The 21,890-nt window shown below is 43.5% G+C and overlaps 1 protein-coding gene across 1 annotated transcript; it reads left to right on the top strand.

The window, feature by feature from the left end:
• Window positions 1-17,086: 17,086 nt before the first annotated feature.
• LOC120032082 (fibroblast growth factor 4B-like) lies at window positions 17,087-20,813 on the top strand. The gene is made up of 3 exons (XM_038978027.1): window positions 17,087-17,426; window positions 17,936-18,039; window positions 20,634-20,813. Exons 1-3 carry the CDS (start codon window positions 17,087-17,089, stop codon window positions 20,811-20,813), a joined length of 624 nt encoding a protein of 207 aa, XP_038833955.1.
• The last annotated feature ends 1,077 nt before the right edge of the window (window positions 20,814-21,890 follow it).

Here is a 21,890-nt window from a genome sequence, read left to right on the forward strand (position 1 = left end):
GTTGTATCCAGTCCCCACGTTGTATCCAGCCCCCACATTGTATCCAGCCCCCACGTTGTATCCAGTCCCCACGTTGTATCCAGCCCCCACGTTGTATCCAGTCCCCACGTTGTATCCAGTCCCCACGTTGTATCCAGTCCCCACGTTGTATCCAGTCCCCACGTTGTATCCAGTCCCCACATTGTATCCAGTCCCCACGTTGTATCCAGTCCCCACGTTGTATCCAGTCCCCACGTTGTATCCAGTCCCCACGTTGTATCCAGTCCCCACGTTGTATCCAGTCCCCACATTGTATCCAGTCCCCACGTTGTATCCAGTCCCCACGTTGTATCCAGTCCCCACATTGTATCCAGTCCCCACGTTGTATCCAGCCCCCACATTGTATCCAGTCCCCACGTTGTATCCAGTCCCCACATTGTATCCAGTCCCCACGTTGTATCCAGTCCCCACGTTGTATCCAGTCCCCACGTTGTATCCAGTCCCCACGTTGTATCCAGTCCCCACGTTGTATCCAGTCCCCACGTTGTATCCAGTCCCCACGTTGTATCCAGTCCCCACATTGTATCCAGTCCCCACGTTGTATCCAGCCCCCACATTGTATCCAGTCCCCACGTTGTATCCAGTCCCCACATTGTATCCAGTCCCCACGTTGTATCCAGTCCCCACGTTGTATCCAGTCCCCACGTTGTATCCAGTCCCCACGTTGTATCCAGTCCCCACGTTGTATCCAGACCCCACGTTGTATCCAGTCCCCACGTTGTATCCAGACCCCACGTTGTATCCAGTCCCCACGTTGTATCCAGTCCCCACGTTGTATCCAGTCCCCACGTTGTATCCAGTCCCCACGTTGTATCCAGTCCCCACGTTGTATCCAGTCCCCACGTTGTATCCAGTCCCCACGTTGTATCCAGTCCCCACGTTGTATCCAGTCCCCATGTTGTATCCAGTCCCCACGTTGTATCCAGTCCCCACGTTGTATCCAGCCCCCACGTTGTATCCAGTCCCCACGTTGTATCCAGTCCCCTTTGACTTGACTGGCCTATATTCCTTCCAACTGAAATCCAATGCTTTTCATTTCAAGTCTATCCCATATTGATTACTGGGTTTCTTAATTGTCACCATATCACTGAAGTGAATGCTTGTCCACTTTGTTTTTGTGAGTTTTATTGCTCGATTTCGAAGTTGGAAATTCAGTTTTGTAATCTGAATGAGCTCGTGCAGCAGAGTTACTGCTAGTTTTGGGTTCAAGTTCAAATGTGAATTTCTCATCCCACTGGACAAAAACAGGTTGAATCAACGTTGTTTCCAAGTAATTTCAACAATAAAAAAATCTACTTTATGACATTGAATCAATGTGGAAAACAGATTGGATTTGCAAAAAGTCATCAACGTAAGGGAATTTTGTCTTTTTTTCAACCAACATTTAACCTAAATCTAATGACATGATCACATTTCTGTTAATTTCACGTTGAACTCTCGTTAGTTGACAACATAATCAAATCTAAATCAAAACTAGACGCTGAAATTACATCTGTGCCCAGTGGGATGTCAATTCCTGAAATGTAATGGTCAGGAATGTTAGTACTGAAAGGGATAATTGATAGATGAGCAGACATGCAATCGTGCAACAATTTTTAAGTACTGTATTGACTTTCAACAGAATGTTTCTCATAGTATCCTATGTTTAAAGAATGCTCTATCATATAGGCTACACTAACAGTGCTGGTTGGGCTAGTTGCTTGAAGATATCTGTGCTGAATACACTGCTGGGGGTATGCTAGTGGTTCTGATGTCATCCTTGAACAATTCTCTTCCAATGCATACTGGGTCTCCCCAGCTGTTGTTTCAATATCATCTAACCCCACGTTAATAAAAGCCTAATTGAAGGAGCTTGATATCCCAGTATATCCAGTTACTTGCACTTGTACACAAAGCCTCTATGAATGGCTATACCCTTCGGCCCATTCTGTGTGTCTGTGTGTCTGTGTGTGTGTGTCTGTGTGTGTGTTGAATAGAGGACCCTATAATTGGTATGGAGACAGCTGACCTGCCAATAACAAAAGAAACCTCTCTGGCACATTTCCCTCTGGGTAACTGCCTGTTTCTTTGTTCCGTATATAATCATTCCACACGCACACACGCACATACTATTAATGTTTGAGGTCAAGGCAAGTCAATTAATGCATTTTGATCTAGCTGTTAACCTTACAGAAGGCTAAATCACATCTTGATATTATGTGCCGTTGTGCCAGATTAGTAGTAGGCCTAGGCTGAGTTTGCTTATCAATCATTTATAGTGCTGTAAATCTCTCTTTCACCCTCAGTGTTGAATAATCCTGCCGACTCAGTGATATTTTACATATCAAACAAACTGTAAGGTCTTAGAAATTTGATGGGGAGGGAGGAAGAGAAACGATAATATGAACTCCATAGAGGGGGTTACTTCTTCTCAGAGTAGAGAATTTCTCTTTTCGATGGTATCCTTAGTTTTTCTGAAATTGGTTGTATATTATTATAAATGAAAGCAAACACACATTTGAGACCCAGTTTGTTAGACAACGGCAGTTGCTGTTGACCTGTTTCTGTTTCCTTCTTGTGCTGCAGGCAGCTGTGTTTAATTGTATCTTTCTAGTCAGATTGCTGTGGATAGTAACCCAGCTGTTAATGGGTCAAGTACAGTTGTCTCTGTCAAGGATTCATGCATCTAGACGTGTTGTCTTTTAATCTCGCTGTGTGACATAATCCATTCTAAATGCTAATGGAAAGTATGTCAGAACATGCTCTGGGAAATTGCAATGTTCTTGGCTGATGCCCATTAGTTTTCCTCCCATACCATCATCTCGTCATGGTCTGTATTGAGGCTCTGAAAGTATTGTCACGGTTCAAAATGCAGAGGTGTCTAGGGGTCGTTCATAAAATGAACAAGATTAACGTGGCCATTGGGCAACCCCCCTAAGCATTTTAAATATGAACTTTGCTCCAGAACGTTATTTCTAGGATGTCCCAATACCATTAAACAACCCATAATGGCTGTGCACTTCAAATTTGACAGTGGATCTCTTTCATTTCTGCTAAAGAAACCCCTACATTTTGTCAGTACAGATGCACTTGATATGGAAATTCTGGACGAAAGCAGTTAATCATATTTTTTTGCCATGATTTTTTTGTACAGAGGATACAGATATGATGGCCAATATTAGGTATTTACATTATCATCAAGTATCCATGCAGTATTGTCAGGACTGGACATACGGTGGTGAGCTGCTGATGATGATGGTGGTGGTATAGCAAGGTCTACTCTAAAATCACTATCTGTTAGGCTATGTCATTACACCCAGCAGTTTGAGCTGCACTTTAATCAGACTATTGAAAGCTCTCTATGGTCCATGTCTGTGTCTGAGAGCTCAGCAGCATCAGTGTCGGGGCCTCAGCATGGTTCTCATTAACATAGCTTTCCCAAAATTGATTTAAGGTTTACTTTGTCAATGACATCTTCCTTTTGCCTATTCAGATGCTGTCTGCAGGACTTTCAGCTTGCCCAGCAAGTTAAATGCTGTAGGCATACAATAAATGTGCTTTTCAGCATTGTTTACTGATGTTGTAACTTCAATTGTAGAAGCAGCAGGTACAATGAAGACATCTAACTAGCTTGCAGGAATCCATTGTTGTGGGTTCCCACTATGGCCAAGCTGCAAAATCAAATTTGTCTATATCGTTAAAATGTATGGGTAAAGAATTTGCTTAGGGTTAGGTTCAAAATCAGACTTTAAGAAACCAGGGCTTCTTGGCCAGATAGTGACGACCATTGTTGTGCACTAACAGCCCGTGTTAAATGAAGACGATGTGAGGAGATGAAACAACGGAAGTCATTCCTTTTCAATGGAAGAAAAGTGATGAGAAGCAAAGTGGGTGAGGGAGCGTGACCAAGGCGGGACTTAAGTTGGGGAAAACGGAACTTTATGCAAGTACTCAGCAATATTGCGGGGCTATTGACCAATCGAAGCTCACTATAGCTTCAAGCCCCTACTGGATTGGCTGTTGATACCGAGCACTACCTAGCATGTTGTCTGCTTGCTAGAAACCACATGACGAGCCACTCTGGACAAAGCTAGCGTGGCTAGGCGATGCATCACTGCATATTAATACCCCCTAATACCACGGCGCACAAACATTCAGCACCATGGACAGTACCCCGATCAGCGCGAAGTAAACAGAACAGCACACACTCAAACATTCAGCACCACAGACAGAAGCCCAATCAGCACGAAGTAAACAGAACAGCACACACTCAAACATTCAGCACCACAGACAGAAGCCCAATCAGCACGAAGTAAACAGAACAGCACACACTCAAACATTCAGCACCACAGACAGAAGCCCAATCAGCACGAAGTAAACAGAACAGCGCGCGCTCAAACATTCAGCATCATGGACAGTAGGCCTACCCTGATCAGCACGAACTAAACAGAACAGTACGGTCAAACATTCAGCACCATGGACAGTACCTCGATCAGCACGAACTAAACGGAACAGTGCAGCCAAACATTCGGAACCATGGACAACACAGCAATCAGCGAAAAGAAAACAGAAAATCAGTGATTCAGCACCACGGTCACTGAACAGCGCTGTGCGCATGCAGCTCATATAGATTAATAAGTGAAGATTGCAAAGCGCCTATGTAACTGTTTTTTTTGGTGTTGTTGAATTTTCAAACATACAGTCTACCTGTAGTGAAGCCATTCAAAATGTACATTACATTCCAATCATCTAGCAGACACTCCCATCCAGAGCGACCCACAGGAGCACCCAGGGTCAAGCGCCCTCACCAAGGGCACGTCAACAGCAACTGTTTGTTGGCCTGTGTAACAGTTTGTTGGCCTCTGTAACTATTTGTTGGCCTCCGTAACTGTTTGTTGGCCTCCGTAACTGTTTGTTGGCCTCTGTGACGGTTTGTTAGCCTCTGTAATTGTTTGTTGGCCTCCATAACTGTTTGTTGGCCTCCGTAACTGTTTGTTACAGAGGCCAACAACAAGCAGACTTGTTTACATGCTGCTGTGCGTTTTGTTGCTAACCTTACTTTGCTACCTGACAACTTTACGGTTTTTACTTTTTAATTACGTTTATATTTTTTGTTTTTCCCTCACTCAACTTTTTTTTCATTCAACTTTTTCACTCCGGATGCTTTATCTGGACATGGTTCGTCAGGACCTCCAGCAGCCGAAGCTAAGTAGTAACATTAACATGATGCCTTCTAATTGCAGTCGCTGTACTCATAATATACAGGAGAATGATCGCCTTACGGCGAGGATAGCTTTGCTGCAAGCCCAGCTTCAGACACAATCGTTAGGCAAGGGTAATTTCAGTGTAGGAAAGGATGAAACAGCGTCTGTGCCACCAGTAAGTACAGATAGTACTATAAATCCCCTCGCACAGTCCCCGCAGCCGGACAACTTTCTCATGGCTTCTGGAGGGAAATGCTGCAGGAATGCTCAACCGGTGTCGCTCATTCAGCCGACAGAAACTTTCAACCGGTTCTTCCCATTAAGCAGCGAGTCGGAGTCAGAGGCCGAGCCGTCTCTGGTCTCTACTCCTCCCGTTACCATTAGCTCTGACAAATTGAAAACCCTAGTCATTGGCGACTCCATTACCCGCAGTATTAGACTTCAAACGAATCATCCAGCGATCATACACTGTTTACCAGGGGGCAGGGCTACCGACGTCAAGGCTAATCTGAAGATGCTGCTGGCTAAAACTGAAACTGGCGAGTGTAGAGAGTATAGGGATATTGTTATCCACGTCGGCATCAACGATGTTAGGATGAAACAGTCAGAGGTCACCAAGTGCAACATAGCTTCAGCGTGTAAATCAGCTAGAAAGATGTGTCGGCATCGAGTAATTGTCTCTGGCCCCCTCCCAGTTAGGGGGAGTGATGAGCTCTACAGCAGTCTCACAACTCAATCGCTGGTTGAAAACTGTTTTCTGCCCCTCCCAAAAGATAGAATTAGTAGATAATTGGCCCTCTTTCTGGGACTCAGAAAGAGTCCTGTTAGCCAGCCTGCCAGATTAGTGGAGTCTGCCACTAGCACAGTCAGTGAGGTCAGCTCAGCTATCCCCATTGAGACCGTGTCTGTGCCTCGACCTAGGTTGGGCAAAACTAAACATGGCGGTGTTCGCCTTAGCAATCTCACTAGAATAAAGACCTCCTACATTCCTGCCATTATTGAAAGAGATCGTGATACCTCACATCTCAAAATAGGGCTACTTATTGTTAGATCCCTCACTTCCAAGACAGTTATAGTCAATGAACTAATCACTGATCATAATCTTGATGTGATTGGCCTCATTGAAACATGGCTTAAGCCTGATGAATTTACTGTGTTAAATGAGGCCAAACCTCCTGGTTACACTAGTGAACATATCCCCCGCGCATCCTGCAAAGGCGAAGGTGTTGCTAACATTTACAATAGCAAATTTAAATTTACAAATAAAAAACAATGTTTTCGTCTTTTGAGCTTCTAGTCATGAAATCTATGCAGCCTACTCAATCACTTTTTATAGCTACTGTTTACAGGCCTCCTGGGCCATATACAGCGTTCCTCACTGAGTTCCCTGAATTCCTATTGGACCTTGTAGTCATAGCAGATAATATTCCATTTTTTGGTGACTTTAATATTCACATGGAAAAGTCCACAGACCCACTCCAAAAGGCTTTCGGAGCCATCATCGACTCAGTGGATTTTGTCCAACATGTCTCTGGACCTACTCACTGCCAACATGTCTCTGGACCTACTCACTGCCACAGTCATACTCTGGACCTAGTTTTGTCCCATGGAATAAATGTTGTGGATCTTATTGTTTTTCCTCATAATCCTGGACTATCAGACCACTATTTTATTATGTTTGCAATCGCAACAAGTAATCTTCTCAGACCCCAACCAAGGAGCATCAAAAGTCATGCTATAAATTCTCAAACAACCCAAAGATTCCTTGATGCCCTTCCAAACTCCCTCTGCCTACCCAAGGACGTCAGAGGACAAAAATCAGTTAACCACCTAACTGAGGAACTCAATTTAACCTTGCGCAATACCCTAGATGCAGTTGTACCCCTAAAAACTAAAAACATTTGTCATAAGAAACTAGCTCCCTGGTATACAGAAAATACCCGAGCTCTGTGTAATATTTGTGTTGTGGAGAAATAACAAGGCAGGAGACGGAGTACAGTTAGTTTTCGTTTAGTCAAAACCTCTCCTGCTCTACAGTTCTCCCGGGCACACTAGTGCGCATGTGCATTTCCTATTAGGTGTAGTAACGTAACACTGTCGTAATAATCACTGCTTAGTAACAGCATAGTAACTAATATAAACAGATGTAGATCCCAGATACTACACTCCTCCCCCCATAGTTTTTAACTCCCAGAGAACAAGGTAAATATGTTAGGGAACTACTAATGCAATATTTGAACAATGCATTCTTAACATTTTTCAACTACTGGGTTGAAGCAGACTTTTCAGAGCCCAGCACAAATCCAGGGGATTATTCTGCCCCGAAGATGGAGTTTGTGTCCTAATAACTAACCCAGGTAATGTCCGTTTTCTTTCCTTTTATCTAGGACATATTAAAGTGTTTGTTTGTTTTACTGTCTGTTACCTTAAACAGTTCAACTCACAGGTCAAGCTTTTGAGGTGCCCTTCGCTGTCGAATAGGATATCTCCGCTCCTCCTGGGCTTCCGGTGGTGGGCCAGGTTCGGGTGGAAGGTCAGGCTCTGTCTCTCCCGTACGTCCACAGTCAGGAGAATAGTCCTGGGGGTCGTTATTGTTCTCTCGGCGTGTCTCTGCTGGGGCGTTGGACCGTAGCAGATGATCCACATGAACGTTGACCTGGCGATGACCAATTTGGACTTGGTAAGTCAAAGGTCCTTTGCGTTGCAAGATCACACCTGAGTTCCACAGGCTCTTGGGGTGTCTGAAATCACGTACCATCACCCTCTCTCCCTCTTTGAATCCTCTGACAGTCTTTGAGTGTCTGTCATGAGCTTTCTTCTGCTGTAGCTGGTGCTTTGCCACAGTGCTTGACAAGTCTGGTTTCAACAATGTCAGGCGGGTACGTGGTTGGCGTCTCAGAAACAGTTCAGCTGGTGTACATTCCGTTACTGTGTGTGGTGTGTTGCGGTAAGTAAACAGGAACCGGGGAAGCCTTAGGTGGGTGGGCACAGACTGAACCTCGAGTTTAGTCCAGGCCTTCTTAAAGGTTTGCACGGCTCTTTCCGCTGCTCCGTTTGATGCCGGATGGTAAGGTGGTGACCGGATGTGCCTTACTCCATTGTTCTTGAGAAACATTTCAAAATCGTTTGACGTGAAAGGAGGGCCATTGTCCGATACGAGCTCCTTGACTAGTCCAAAGGATGCGAACAGGTGTCTGAGAAGATTGATGGTCTTCTCAGCTGTGGTCAGTTGAGTAGGGAACACTTCCATCCACTTGGAATGGACATCGACGACAACAAGGAAATGTTGCTTGTCAATCTCGGCGTAATCCACATGGATGCGTTCCCAAGGTGTCGCAGCCCAGGACCATGGATGAAGAGGTGCAGCAGCAGGCTTGTTGCGAACAGCTTCACAAGGTGAGCAGTGGCCTACATGCTGTTGAATGTCCTGATCCAGTCCAGGCCACCACAGATAACTGCGAGCGAGTGCTTTCATTCGAGTGATCCCTGGATGTCCCTCATGCAGGTCAGATAGCAGTCTCCTCTGGAATTTTTGAGGTACCACCACCCTTGATCCCCACAGAACACATCCTTGATCAGTGGACAACTGGTCTTTCTTGTCGATGAATGGACGAAGGTTATCGTCATTTACGAAGTTTGGCCAACCTCCTAATGTTAAGTCCAAGACTTTGGAAAGCACTGGATCTTTCCTTGTTTCCTCTGCTATGTCTGAAGCAGATATGGGCAGTTCGTCAATGAGAGAGATCTGGAAGACTGCTCTATCATCTTCACTGTCGGAGTCACTATTGCATGGTAGTCTTGATAGTGCATCTGCATTTGCGTGATCACTGGATCGTCTGTACTCAATCTCGTAGTCGTAGGCTAACAATATCAGAGCCCAACGTTGCATTCGAAGTGCAGCAAGGGTTGGTATAGCTGATTTTGGTCCAAGGATGGCCAACAGAGGCTTGTGATCTGTCAGCAGTTGGAACTTCCTTCCGTACAGGTATTTGTGAAACTTCTTCACTCCGAATATTATGCTCAGGGCTTCCTTCTCAATTTGAGCATAATTTTTCTCACTTGGTGACAGAGTCCGTGATGCAAATGCAATAGGGTGTTCTTCACCTGACGATAGAACATGTGAGATGACGGCTCCTACTCCGTATGGAGATGCATCACACGCGAGTCTCAGCTTCATCTCTGTGTTGTAGTGGGCAAGCCACTTGCTCTTTAGCAGACGCTGTTTGCAAGTCTTGAATGCTTCTTCGCATTGTGGGGACCAATTCCACTTTGTATCGGCCTGCAGCAGTTGGTGAAGCGGATGCAACAATGTGGACAAGTTTGCCACAAACTTTCCGTAATAGTTCAGGAGCCCCAAAAATGACCTCAGCTCTGAGATATTTGTGGGTGCTGGTGCGTGTACGATTGCTTCCACCTTGCTGTTGGTTGGGTGCAGGCCTTGTGCATCAATCTTGTATCCGAGATACTCCACTGAGTCCTGGAGGAACTCACACTTGCTGCGTTTCATTCTCACTCCGTATTTCTCCAGTCTTGACATCACTTTGTCCAGCACTACAAGGTGCTCTCCAATGGTTGGTGCTGACACGAGGATGTCGTCCATGAAGCACACAACGTTGTCTATACCGTCCAAGATCTGATCCATTGTGTGTTGGAATATCGCTGGAGCTGTCGAGATTCCATAGGCCAAGCGATTGAATCTGAATAGCCCCTTGTGTGTATTGATGGTCAGATACTGTTCTGACTCCGGATCCAGCTTCAGTTGCTGATAAGCGAATGCCAGGTCCAGCTTACTGAAAACCTTCCCACCAGCTAGAGTGGCAAACAGATCTTCAGCGTTTGGTAGTGGATATTCCTCTGGTAGTATGCAGCGATTTACTGTGACCTTGTAGTCACCACACATTCTGACGGTCTTGTCTTTCTTTGGGACTACAACAATCGGAGCGGCCCAGTCGCTCCTCGCTACTTTCGTGATTATGTTATTCTTCTGTAGGCGGTCCAGTTCCTTCTCTACTGCTTCCTTAAGAGCATAGGGAACTGGACGTGGTTTGTGAAAGATAGGCTTGGTTCCTTCTTGCACTCTGACTTTTGCTGTGAAGTCTTGTATTTCGCCGTAGCCATCTTTGAAAAGTTCTTTGTGCTTCTCCAGCATGTTAGTGAGTGTAGCTTGACTCACTGGTTTGTCCTTTCTCAGACTGAAGATTTCTCCCCAGTTCAACTTGATCTTTTGTAGCCAGTTTCTGCCTAGCAAGGCTGATTTTTCTCCTTTAACAATGACAAGCGGTAGCGTCCACTCCTTCCCCTCATACCGGACTGGTACCTGGATCTGCCCTAACACAGGAATAGTGTCACCAGTGTATGAAGAAAGGCGGATGGACGCTGGCTGAAGAGGGCACTCTTTCAGTTTTTCTTTGTAGAGTCTCTCTGGAACCAGAGATACAGACGCTCCGGTGTCCAGCTGCATTTTTACCGGTTTTCCCGCTAACTCCATGTTGAGATAGATTCCATCTTTTTGTTGTTGAGCTGTGTACACTGTGGACAGTACTTTGTGCGCTCTTGCTGTGCGTTTTGAGGCTTTACACACTTTCTGTAAATGTCCAACCTTTCCACAATTGTGGCACTTTACATTTTGGAATCGACATTCACTGTGCTGATGATTATCTCCCCCACATCTGTAGCAACTTGGCTTAGACCTTTGAGATGTGGGCTGCTTTGTTCTTGTGTAACCTTGAGGACAGGACTGAGAAAAGTGTGACTTTTGTGAGCCTTTTTCACCACGTGCATCACTGACCTTATGAACACCTTTCTGACGTTCTGCATATCCCGATAGCTCAATAGTATCCCTGTGGGCAAGCTCGAGTCCAAGTGCAATATCACAGGCTTTCCGAAAGGTCAGGTCCTTCTCTGACAGAAGCCTTCTGTGATATGCTTCACCTGTGAGACCACATACAAACTTGTCTCGAAGAGCATCATCAAGAAATTGTGCAAACTCACATGTACTTGCCAGCCTTTTCAAAGCAAGGATGTAGTCAGCCACGGTTTCCCCTTGACTCTGGTGACGTTGGTAAAATCTGAAACGTTCTGCAATGAGAATTGGCTTAGGCTTGAAATGCCTTGAAAGAGTATCAGTCAGTTCTGCATAGGTCAACTCCACTGCTTTTATTGGTTCAATGAGACCTTTCAGCAATCCATACTCAGTTGGACCCAAAACACTGAGAAATACGTCTGCTTTCTTTTCATCTTTGATTTCATTTGCAGCCAGCCAACGCTCAAAACGCTCCAAATAGGAATCAAAATCCTCTTTTGTAGCCTCAAACTCTGGTACTCGACCAATGGTTGCCATTTTCACAGTTAATTGTTCAGTTTCCTTATTCCTTGTATTCTTTAATTTTCATCTAATTCTTCACTTCAGAAGTTTCTGCAATTACTCCGTTCACTGCACTCATTTGTAATAATGTTACGTTCCTTCTTCCTTTTTTTTTTTTTCTTCTTGACAATATTTCTCCACCGAGATCGCCTAATTTCAATGGGTTCAATGACAGTTTATTTTATTTTATTTAACCACCAGAGGGCAGTGTCGCTATTCTGGACTCCAATAGTCTTGCTACTTGGCAGCTCCTGAACACTGTACCTGCTAGCAGTGCTTAGCCGTTTTTTACTGGCGAAAGAAAATAAAAAATAACTGACGAATTACATAATTATTTTGAGTTTCATTACTCACGCAACATTCTTCCCTTCAAGCAATGTCCGTTAAAGAAGTTGAATCACCTCGTCGCCACTGTAATATTTGTGTTGTGGAGAAATAACAAGGCAGGAGACGGAGTACAGTTAGTTTTCGTTTAGTCAAAACCTCTCCTGCTCTACAGTTCTCCCGGGCACACTAGTGCGCATGTGCATTTCCTATTAGGTGTAGTAACGTAACACTGTCGTAATAATCACTGCTTAGTAACAGCATAGTAACTAATATAAACAGATGTAGATCCCAGATACTACACTCTGAAGCAAGCTTCCAGAAAATTGGAACGGAAATGGCGCCACACCAAACTGGAAGTCTTCCGACTTGCTTGGAAAGACAGTACCGTGCAGTATCGAAGAGCCCTCACTGCTGCTCGATCATCCTATTTTTCCAACTTAAATGAGGAAAATAAGAACAATCCGAAATTTATTTTTGATACTGTCGCAAAGCTAACTCAAAAGCAGCATTCCCCAAGAGAGGATGGCTTTCACTTTAGCAGTAATAAATTCATGAACTTCTTTGAGAAAAAGATCATGATCATTAGAAAGCAAATTACGGACTCCTCTTTAAATCTGCGTATTCCTCCAAAGCTCAGTTGTCTCGAGTCTGCACAACTCTGCCAGGACCCAGGATCAAGGGAGACACTCAAGTGTTTTAGTACTATATCTCTTGACACAATGATGAAAATAATCATGGCATCTAAACCTTCAAGCTGCATACTGGACCCTATTCCAACTAAACTACTGAAAGAGCTGCTTCTTGTGCTTGGCCCTCCTATGTTGAACATAATAAATGGCTCTCTATCCATAGGATATGTACCAAACTCACTAAAAGTGGCTGTAATAAAGCCTCTCATGAAAAAGCCAAACCTTGACCCAGAAAATATAAAAAACTATCGGCCTATATCGAATCTCCCATTCCTCTCAAAAGTTTTAGAAAAAGCTGTTGCGCAGCAACTCACTGCCTTCCTGAAGACAAACAATGTATACGAAATGCTTCAGTCTTATTTTAGACCCTATCATAGCACTGAGACTGCACTTGTGAAGGTGGTAAATTACCTTTTAATGGCGTCAGACTGAGGCTTTACATCTGTCCTCGTGCTCCTAGACCTTAGTGCTGCTTTTGATACCATCGATCACCACATTCTTTTGGAGAGATTGGGAACCAAAATTGGTCTACACGGACAACTTCTGGCCTGGTTTAGATCTTATCTGTCGGAAAGATATCAGTTTGTCTCTGTGAATGGTTTGTCCTCTGACAAATCAACTGTAAATTTTGGTGTTCCTCAAGGTTCCGTTTTAGGACCACTATTGTTTTCACTATATATTTTACCTCTTGGGGATGTCATTCAAAAACATAATATTAACTTTCACTGCTATGCGGAGGACACACAGCTGTACATTTCGATGAAACATGGTGAAGCCCCAAAATTGCCCTCACTGGAAGCCTGTGTTTCAGACATAAGGAAGTGGATGGCTGCAAACGTTCTACTTTTAAATGCGGACAAAACAGAGATGCTTGTTCTAGGTCCCAAGAAACAAAGAGATCTTCTGTTGAATCTGACAATTAATCTTGATGGTTGTACAGTCGTCTCAATTAAAACTGTGAAGGACCTCGGCGTTACTCTGGACCCTGATCTCTCTTTTGACAAACATATCAAGACTGTTTCAAGGACAGCTTTTTTTCCATTTACGTAACATTGCAAAAATCAGAAATTGTCTGTCCAAAAGATATGCAGAAAAATGAATCCATGCTTTTGTTACTTCAAGGTTAGACTACTGCAATGCTCTACTTTCCGGCTACCCGGATAAAGCACTAAATAAACTTCAGTTAGTGCTAAACACGGCTGCTAGAATCCTGACTAGAACCAAAAAATGTGATCATATTACTCCAGTGCTAGCCTCCCTACACTGGCTTCCTGTTAAGGCAAGGGCTGATTTCAAGGTTTTACTGCTAACCTACAAAGCATTACATGGGCTGGCTCCTACCTATCTTTCCGATTTGGTCCTGCCCTACATACCTACATGTACGCTACGGTCACAAGACGCAGGCCTCCTAATTGTCCCTAGAATTTCTAAGCAAACAGCTGGAGGCAGGGCTTTCTCCTATAGAGCTACATTTTTACGAATGGTCTGCCTACTCATGTGATCGACGCAGACTTGGTCTCAACGTTTAAGTCTTTATTGAAGACTCATCTCTTCAGTAGGTCCTATGATTGAGTGTAGTCTGGCCCAGGAGTGTGAAGGTGAACGGAAAGGCACTGGAGCAACGAACCACCATTGCTGTCTCTGCCTGGCCAGTTCCCCTCTCTCCACTGGGATTCTCTGCCTCTAACGCTATTACAGGGGTTGAGTCATTGGCTTACTGGTGCTCTTCCATGCCGTCCCTAGCAGGGGTGCATCCCTTGAGTGTGTTGAGTCACTAACGTGGCCTTCCCGTCTGGGTTGGCGCCCCCCCCTTGGGTTGTGCCGTGGCGGAGATCTTTGTGGGCTATACTCGGCCTTGTCTCAGGATGGTAAGTTGGTGGTTGTAGATATCCTCTAGTGGTGTGGGGGCTGTGCTTTGGCAAAGTGAGTGGGGTTATATCCTGCCTGTTTGGCCCTGTCTGGGGGTATCATCGGATGGGGCCACAGTGTCTCCTGACCCCTGTCTCAGCCTCCAGTATTTATGCTGCAGTAGTTTATGTGTCGGGGGGCTAGGGTCAGTCTGTTATGTCTGGAGTATTTCTCCTGTCTTAGCCGGTGTCCTGTGTGAATTTAAGTATGCTCTCTCTAATTCTCTCTTTCTCTCTCTTTCTTTCTTTCTCTCTCGGAGGACCTGAGCCCTCGGACCATGCCTCAGGACTGCCTGACATGATGACTCCTTGTTGTCCCCAGTCCACCTGGCCATGCTGCTGCTCCAGTTTCAACTGTTCTGCCTGCAGCTATGGAACCCTGACCTGTTCACTGTGATTACTATTATTTGACCATGCTGGTCATTTATGAACATTTGAACATCTTGGCCATGTTAGGTTATAATCTCCACCCGGCACAGCCAGAAGAGGACGTGCCACCCCTCATAGCCTGGTTCCTCTCTAGGTTTCTTCCTAGGTTTTGGCCTTTATAGGGAGTTTTTACTAGCCACCGTGCTACTACACCTGCATTGCTTGCTGTTTGGGGTTCTAGGCTGGGTTTCTGTACAGCACTTTGATATATCAGCTGATGTAAGAAGGGCTATATAAATAAATTTGATTTGATTTGTTGGCCTCTGTAATGGTTTGTTGGCCTCTGTAACGGTGTGTTGGCCTCCCTAACGGTTTGTTGGCCTCTGTAACTGTTTGTTGGCCTCTGTAACGGTTTGTTGGCCTCTGTAACTGTTTGTTGGCCTCTGTAACTGTTTGTTGGCCTCCTGTAATGGTTTGTTTGCATCTGTAACTGTTTGTTGGCCTCTGTAACGGTTTGTTGGCCTCTGTAACTGTGTGTTGGCCTCTGTAACTGTTTGTTGGCCTCTGTAACGGTTTGTTGGCCTCTGTAACTGTTTGTTGACCTCTGTAACTGTTTGTTGGCCTCTGTAACTGTTTGTTGGCCTCTGTAACTGTTTGTTGGCCTCTGTAACAGTTTGTTCGGTCTCTGTAACTGCTTGTTGGCCTCTGTGCAGACTGAGGGCCTGCTGAATAAACTCTCTGCCATGCTTGCCTATTCTACTGTTCCCCTTTCACTTGAACTGTAGATCACTTAAACTGTATAATTGTGAAAAATATTGGAATATTCTGACTCTTTGGTACCCCACTACAACTGTCCCAATTAGAATTTTTATAGCAATCATTTTTGGAAGTTACAACATTAACAACAGTTATTGCTTATTGTATAGTAATGGAGTGTTTTATGTTATTTCACAAATAGAATAACAGTCCATATCCACTTCTGGAAGAACAAAAATCAGGCTACTCAACTCCATTCCTGTAGACCTATACAAATGCAATATTTGCTATGTAATAAAATCTTATTTCTCATCGAAACTGGTCTAAATTCTGATTTTAAGAAATGTATAGATATAAATGATGTAGCAGACAAAATGCTTTGTCTTTTCAAATTGAAAATGTTGCCAAAGCACAGCAATGATTTCATATAACTGTTGTTTGTGTATCAGCAACAGCGCCCCTCTTAGTGGTTGCCAAGGTATGACTTGACTTGTGCTCCTTGGCACCCAGAGCACTTGGGGAACCACGTAGCATGGTACTCTCTGACGTATGGGCATTCCCCGCGGCATATGTATTATGTCGTCTGTTCAAGGCTGACAATAGCACCGCGTTTTCCAGTATCCAGAAGTTTGGGGGGGTAAGGGAACCCCGAGACAGAAAGATCACTCACATTCCTGTGACATGGGTCTTCCTTTTTTAATCGGTAACAAGTGCATTCTCTATATAATAAACTTTCCAGGCATTCCGAAATAATAATAAGAAATATTTTCAGGCATTCCGAAATGTGTTGTTGTGTAAACTTCCTGAACAAACAGCGAAGGAAGTGGCGGACAGGATTGCCATTGCTCTCCGGTGACTACTGGACTGTTTTTACACCTTCATTCTAAATAAGGAAGCAGCCTGTCAGACATATGACCAGCGTCCCAATTTGGGCTCCGTCAAAGTACCCATCGCATCCCATGATTGCTCAACTCTACCCAATGAAACTCCTCTCCCCCTGCCCCATCTCACATGTGAGGTGACAGCGGCTGCACATTCTCTCATCAGACTTGCAGCTCAGCGCTTGCTGCATACACTTGCTGGGTTGCAACTTTTTCTTCCTCTCTCTCTCCCCTCCCTCACTTCGACGGGCAGCAATGAAGTCAGAGTGATGTCATATAAGGATGCGAGTGCCTGGCAAGGTGACATAGGTTTTTGGTGAGTGGTATTCTCCACAGCCAGCGTTGCCTATCGAGAGAGGCGCGGAGCTGCAAAAGATGATCATCACCACCACCTCAAGCTCTGTCACGCTCTCTCCTTTTTCTACTCCTCTTTCGGGCTGTCATTTCAAGCCAGAAGACCTGACCTGCCTTCCAAAAATAAGCTTTTACCACCATGCCAAAGGAAGAAAAACAAGAAGAGAGGTATTTTTAGGGCCATTAACTTTGACCACGTGCCCCGAAGGTAAACTGGATGGCCATTGCGCAAAGGTTCTTCATCGGTATGTGCAACGAGGCAAGCACGCACTGGACGTTGACTGCAATTGTTCTCTTGGGGTCTCTATTGGGGATTGTGTCATCATATCCGATTCCAAGCAGGACTAATGCAACTTTATTGGAGCAAAGGTGGGAGACCCTCTTTTCCCGCTCCGTTCTGGGAATTTCTGGGGCGAAATCGGACATGAACTGGGAGAGTGACTATTTGCTGGGCATCAAGAGAGTGCGGCGACTTTACTGCAACGTGGGCATTGGATTTCACCTGCAGATCCTCCCTGACGGCAGGATAAACGGTGTACATAATGAGAACCAGTACAGTGAGTCGCATCCTGAAATGTAATTCAATAGAGAACATATAATATGAGCGGTCCCAAGTAAAGGCGACTTGAGAGCTCCTTGTCGGTCTTGCATGATATTTAATCATTGGGGTCGACAACATTGAATGTCTCTCAAAGCAAAGACAAATCTATTAAAAAACCTTGTATCAGTCAGTGCTAAATATCTTCCCAGGCCAAAACATGACATGAATGCTTGGACCAATATAGACGCCAACTTATTTTTACACTGGCTCCTTCTGTGGCCCAGAAAAGGATTGCCATGCACGTCAGAAAGTGCAGTTATGATAGATATTTATTTGGGCAATAGGAGATGAACAGCATTGCTCCCCAAATTATACAGAACAAAGACGATGCGTGCAGAGTAGCCACCTACAAGGTTACACCCACCACTGTATTATGCACGTCTTTGTTCCTCCATAATCAAACGCATTGATACACTGTCAATTTGACAAGGTTCCTCTGTATAACACCATGCTTTGTTTGACTAGGTCTAATAGAGATCTCCACGGTGGAGATAGGAGTGCTAAGTATGTATGGGGTGAAAAGTGAGCTGTTTGTCGCAATGAACAGCAGAGGAAGGTTGTATGGAACGGTAGGTGTGCGCAATTGTATTTCCCTCTATTGCTGGGCATGCTGTTTCTAAGAGAGATGGAGAAAAACGCAATGTGTTTGAGATGAGCTAAATTCTTTGTTAATATGTTATTACAAATTATATTTTATCAAGAATTTGTTTTGTTAAGTAGAGCCTATGCATTATTTTGTTCTCTGTGAATCAAATATTACCTCACTGATGGGAGCATTCATGAGGCACGGAATGAATCCATTATAAATTATTCATAATTCCCAATTGCCCAGGGTATAGCCTGTTTCAGTATGGTCTTCCTGTAACCCGTGTAGAATAATGGAAAGGGGTTTTGTAAACGATAACAAACATATAATTATTATTGAAATATGATCTGTTGAATAAGACGATATAACCGATGCTTATTGAACTCGTTAGTTAACATTAGCCTAATAGTCTATCAATCATCTGATTGCTTTTCTGGCAGTTGAATGTCTGAAGCTATTTATTGAAGGAATCAATCAACTTTCAAGGTAGGCCTACTAATCTAAAGAGAAGGAGTTTTATCATTGATGATATCAAGATTGATTTTATGGCCCATTGTTGAATGAATTGCACCATAGTGTTTGCCTACTGCTGTAAATTGGTCTGAATTGGCAAACATTAGGCCCTGACATTTTAGCCTATAAAACTGCACCCTGCTTTTGTCCTGTAGTCAAAGATGGTTGAGTATGAAGATACCATAAAACTTCAATTAAATGCAGTCTCAAATAGCTGCCTGTTCCTTTTAATAGCCGGGCATGTTTCAAAAAAACGATGGATCTAAATACATTGTTTACAAGTGAACTTCAGTGCAAATGGTAAAGATTGCGCAATAGAAGATACAGGAGGGCAACAGTATTGCCATGGATGAGACTGCAGTGTGGTTTGACATGGTCGCCTCAATTACAGTGGATACGAAGAGTGAGAGAATGATGCTGAAGCTGAAATTGCAAGTCTGATCTGCAATGGATGTGTTATTATAATGTTTATACTGGTCATACTGGTCACAATAAAGTGTGGTAGTCTTTTCAACATGTTGTTGAGCAATAGATTCCTTGCTCAAATGGAAGCCTCCAATTCAAACTCCCATTAGACAGATCTGCAAATGTTATAATGTATGCGCCAGTTGTGTTCGGTGATTGAAGCAAATAAACCGCTCTGGCTATTAATTTAAGTTTTACAGTATGTAGAAACGGCATCTCCAATAGAAATCCCCTATCACGCTTGTGGGTGATGTCATGGCAACGTTGGCTAGCTAAACTCATGCGCAGAAACACATAATCGGTATTAATGGTCGTTCGGTGTCGAACTGCGCATGTGCAGACCACCAATCAAAGGCACTCCTTTGATATAAAGTTGTTTTTGACAAAAATTACAACATGTAAGTGTCAGATTTCGAAAAAATTAACAACTAAGGAAGAATTTCTCACTTCTCTCATTGACTTCTCAAGGGTTTCCAGAAGTCTCGCGATGTTGGGCCTCTGGGTTGAGAAACTGACTGAACTGAGTAGTGTTTAGCTGCAGTAAACATCCAAATCTATTGCCGTGGAGGAGATCTACAACTTTCTGAAATGTATTTAATGTGTTCAGCTTGACAAGACACTGTAAATCAGCAGGCAATGATTCATCATGACGTTGATGAACAAGGAGTGTCTGAACTCCTTTTAGCCACATTTAGTCCAGTCCTCTGTTTCCTCTGAATTTTGAAAACTCTTGAAATAGTTTATTGTCTGTATGTTTATGTTAGATTGGCAGAAAACCCAATACTTGAATCATGAAAAATTGTCCTAAAAATTATTACTATAGAACTTGCCAATTATTGAATATGAATGACTACAACAGAATACAACAGAAATTTAGAGCATATGGTTTTAGAAGTTTGAAGTAGTCATTTAAAGCCAGCATGCAGTCTTTCTAATTAACATTTTTAATCATCACTGTATGTCTATTTCATGGAAAATAACTCCAAATATGATTTTTATAATTTATTTCACTTTTGCCATTGAAATTATGTCTGATCATGTAGTTGGGTTGATACAAGTTTAAATATATTTACATAAACAACCATGATTGGTGGATAGGATCGTCTAGACTATAAAGCCTGACCCGTTTCCCCTTCACAGTAGGAGGATACATATGCAAATAAAAGATGACCGGTCGTTGGTCAGAATAACCAGATCAGATTATGATGTCATGCTGTGGGCCAAAAACTCCATCCCACCTTAACAGGCTGAAATTCCCGGCGTTTTTTCCCAAAAGCTCTTACACTAAAAGGACATTATCAAAATTTTCACAATTTCAGAGCGTTATTTCAACCTCATAGTTTGGAAATATCATTAAAAAAAATTGAAATCAGGTTTTTGAATGCACTGCCCCTTTAATAATGAGCAAAATATAATCCATCTCAAATGTTCCCCAACAATATTTGTCTACTGAACTCTGTCATGTGGTCTGGTGCAGCAAGAGGAACTATGCCATCCATCTAAGCTTTTGCCAAAGCACGCTTGTAGTGTAATGTTCATCCTGTGGTCCTCCTAACTTGAGCTTTTTGTTGACATTGTCTCTCCATTTGCCATTTTTAGAAATTCTTCCGGGACGAGTGCAAATTCAAGGAGACCTTGCTGCCAAACAACTATAATGCCTATGAGTCTTCGGTTTACAAGGGCTCCTACATCGCCCTCAGCAAACATGGCCGCGCAAAAAGAGGCAACAAGGCAACCACCGCCATGACTGTCACACACTTCCTCCCACGATTATTATGATCAAAGCTGGCAATAACTCACTAATTTGCACATGTGGATGTTCTCCCAGGTAATATAGAATTATACAATATACATATACACCATTACAAAAGGACTGCAAAAACTACACAAGTATTTATTATCTTTATATATGTATATTTGGATAGCTACCTTTGTATTAGAACTTATGTATGTGCCATTATTTGCTGCTTATCACGTATCATTATCGATTGAGGAGTGTAAGGCTTTGCCAGTCTTCACTTTACTTTGATGCGTGCCGTAATGGAAGTACGCTTCACCCTGCCCCAGTATCTGTGCGTTAGAGATGTCGACGATGAGTATGACGTGTCTTCTTTCTAACTCCCAGGAAGCTCCAAATCAAACTCCCATTAGACAGATCTGCAAGTGTTATAATATCAAAATACTTTCAGCTGAGAAACGATCGTAATTTAATCCCGTTACAGCCGGTATGTACTTCCAAAAAAAGACAAACAAAAAATTTACAAGCAACTAACATTTTTTTCCTATTCGGCACCTCCAATGTATTGAGATGTTGTAGACTTCGGACCTGTGCGTGGCATTAATGAGTGATGGGTGATTGGAGGTGCTGAATAGGCATTTTTTCTGTTGCTTGTCAATTTTTATTTACACCTTTTCTGGAAGTACATACTGATCGTAACTTGAGTAAATTAAGATAGGTGCTCAGCCAAACTCCATATTTGCTCAGTCAAACTCCATAACAAACGGATTTTGACATTATAACGCTTGCATAGCTGTCTAATGGGAGTTTGAATCGGAGCTTCCTGGGCGTTAAAGACATCTCTAACTCACAGATACTGGGGCAGCTTCACCCTGTCTTTGGGGTGGATGACTAATATCCTTAGCTTTTAGGAGTGAAATGGATACTTTTTATTACCTCAAAGAACCACTTGACTGGATAAAGAGATGCATGGAGTTACTGTATGCTCAAGGTAATACCTGTTATGTTTATCCTTTCTCTGAGACCTTTGAGCACTTGCTGGTCAACTCCCCTGTGTTCACGTTTGCTATTTTCAAGCAAAAAGGGGGATTGAGAACGAGACTACTTAAATGCACTTC

Source organism: Salvelinus namaycush, chromosome 38, assembly GCF_016432855.1.
Source record: "Salvelinus namaycush isolate Seneca chromosome 38, SaNama_1.0, whole genome shotgun sequence".
NCBI classification, from domain to species: Eukaryota; Metazoa; Chordata; class Actinopteri; order Salmoniformes; family Salmonidae; genus Salvelinus; species Salvelinus namaycush.

Bases quoted from the DNA above. Each gene is read 5' to 3' on its own strand.
- LOC120032082 (XM_038978027.1), top strand. From the start codon at position 17,087: ATGGCCATTGCGCAAAGGTTCTTCATCGGTATGTGCAACGAGGCAAGC. The intron at 17,427-17,935 runs GTGAGTCGCATC...TTGTTTGACTAG, and splicing joins ACATAATGAGAACCAGTACA to GTCTAATAGAGATCTCCACG. The intron at 18,040-20,633 runs GTAGGTGTGCGC...TGCCATTTTTAG, and splicing joins GAGGAAGGTTGTATGGAACG to AAATTCTTCCGGGACGAGTG.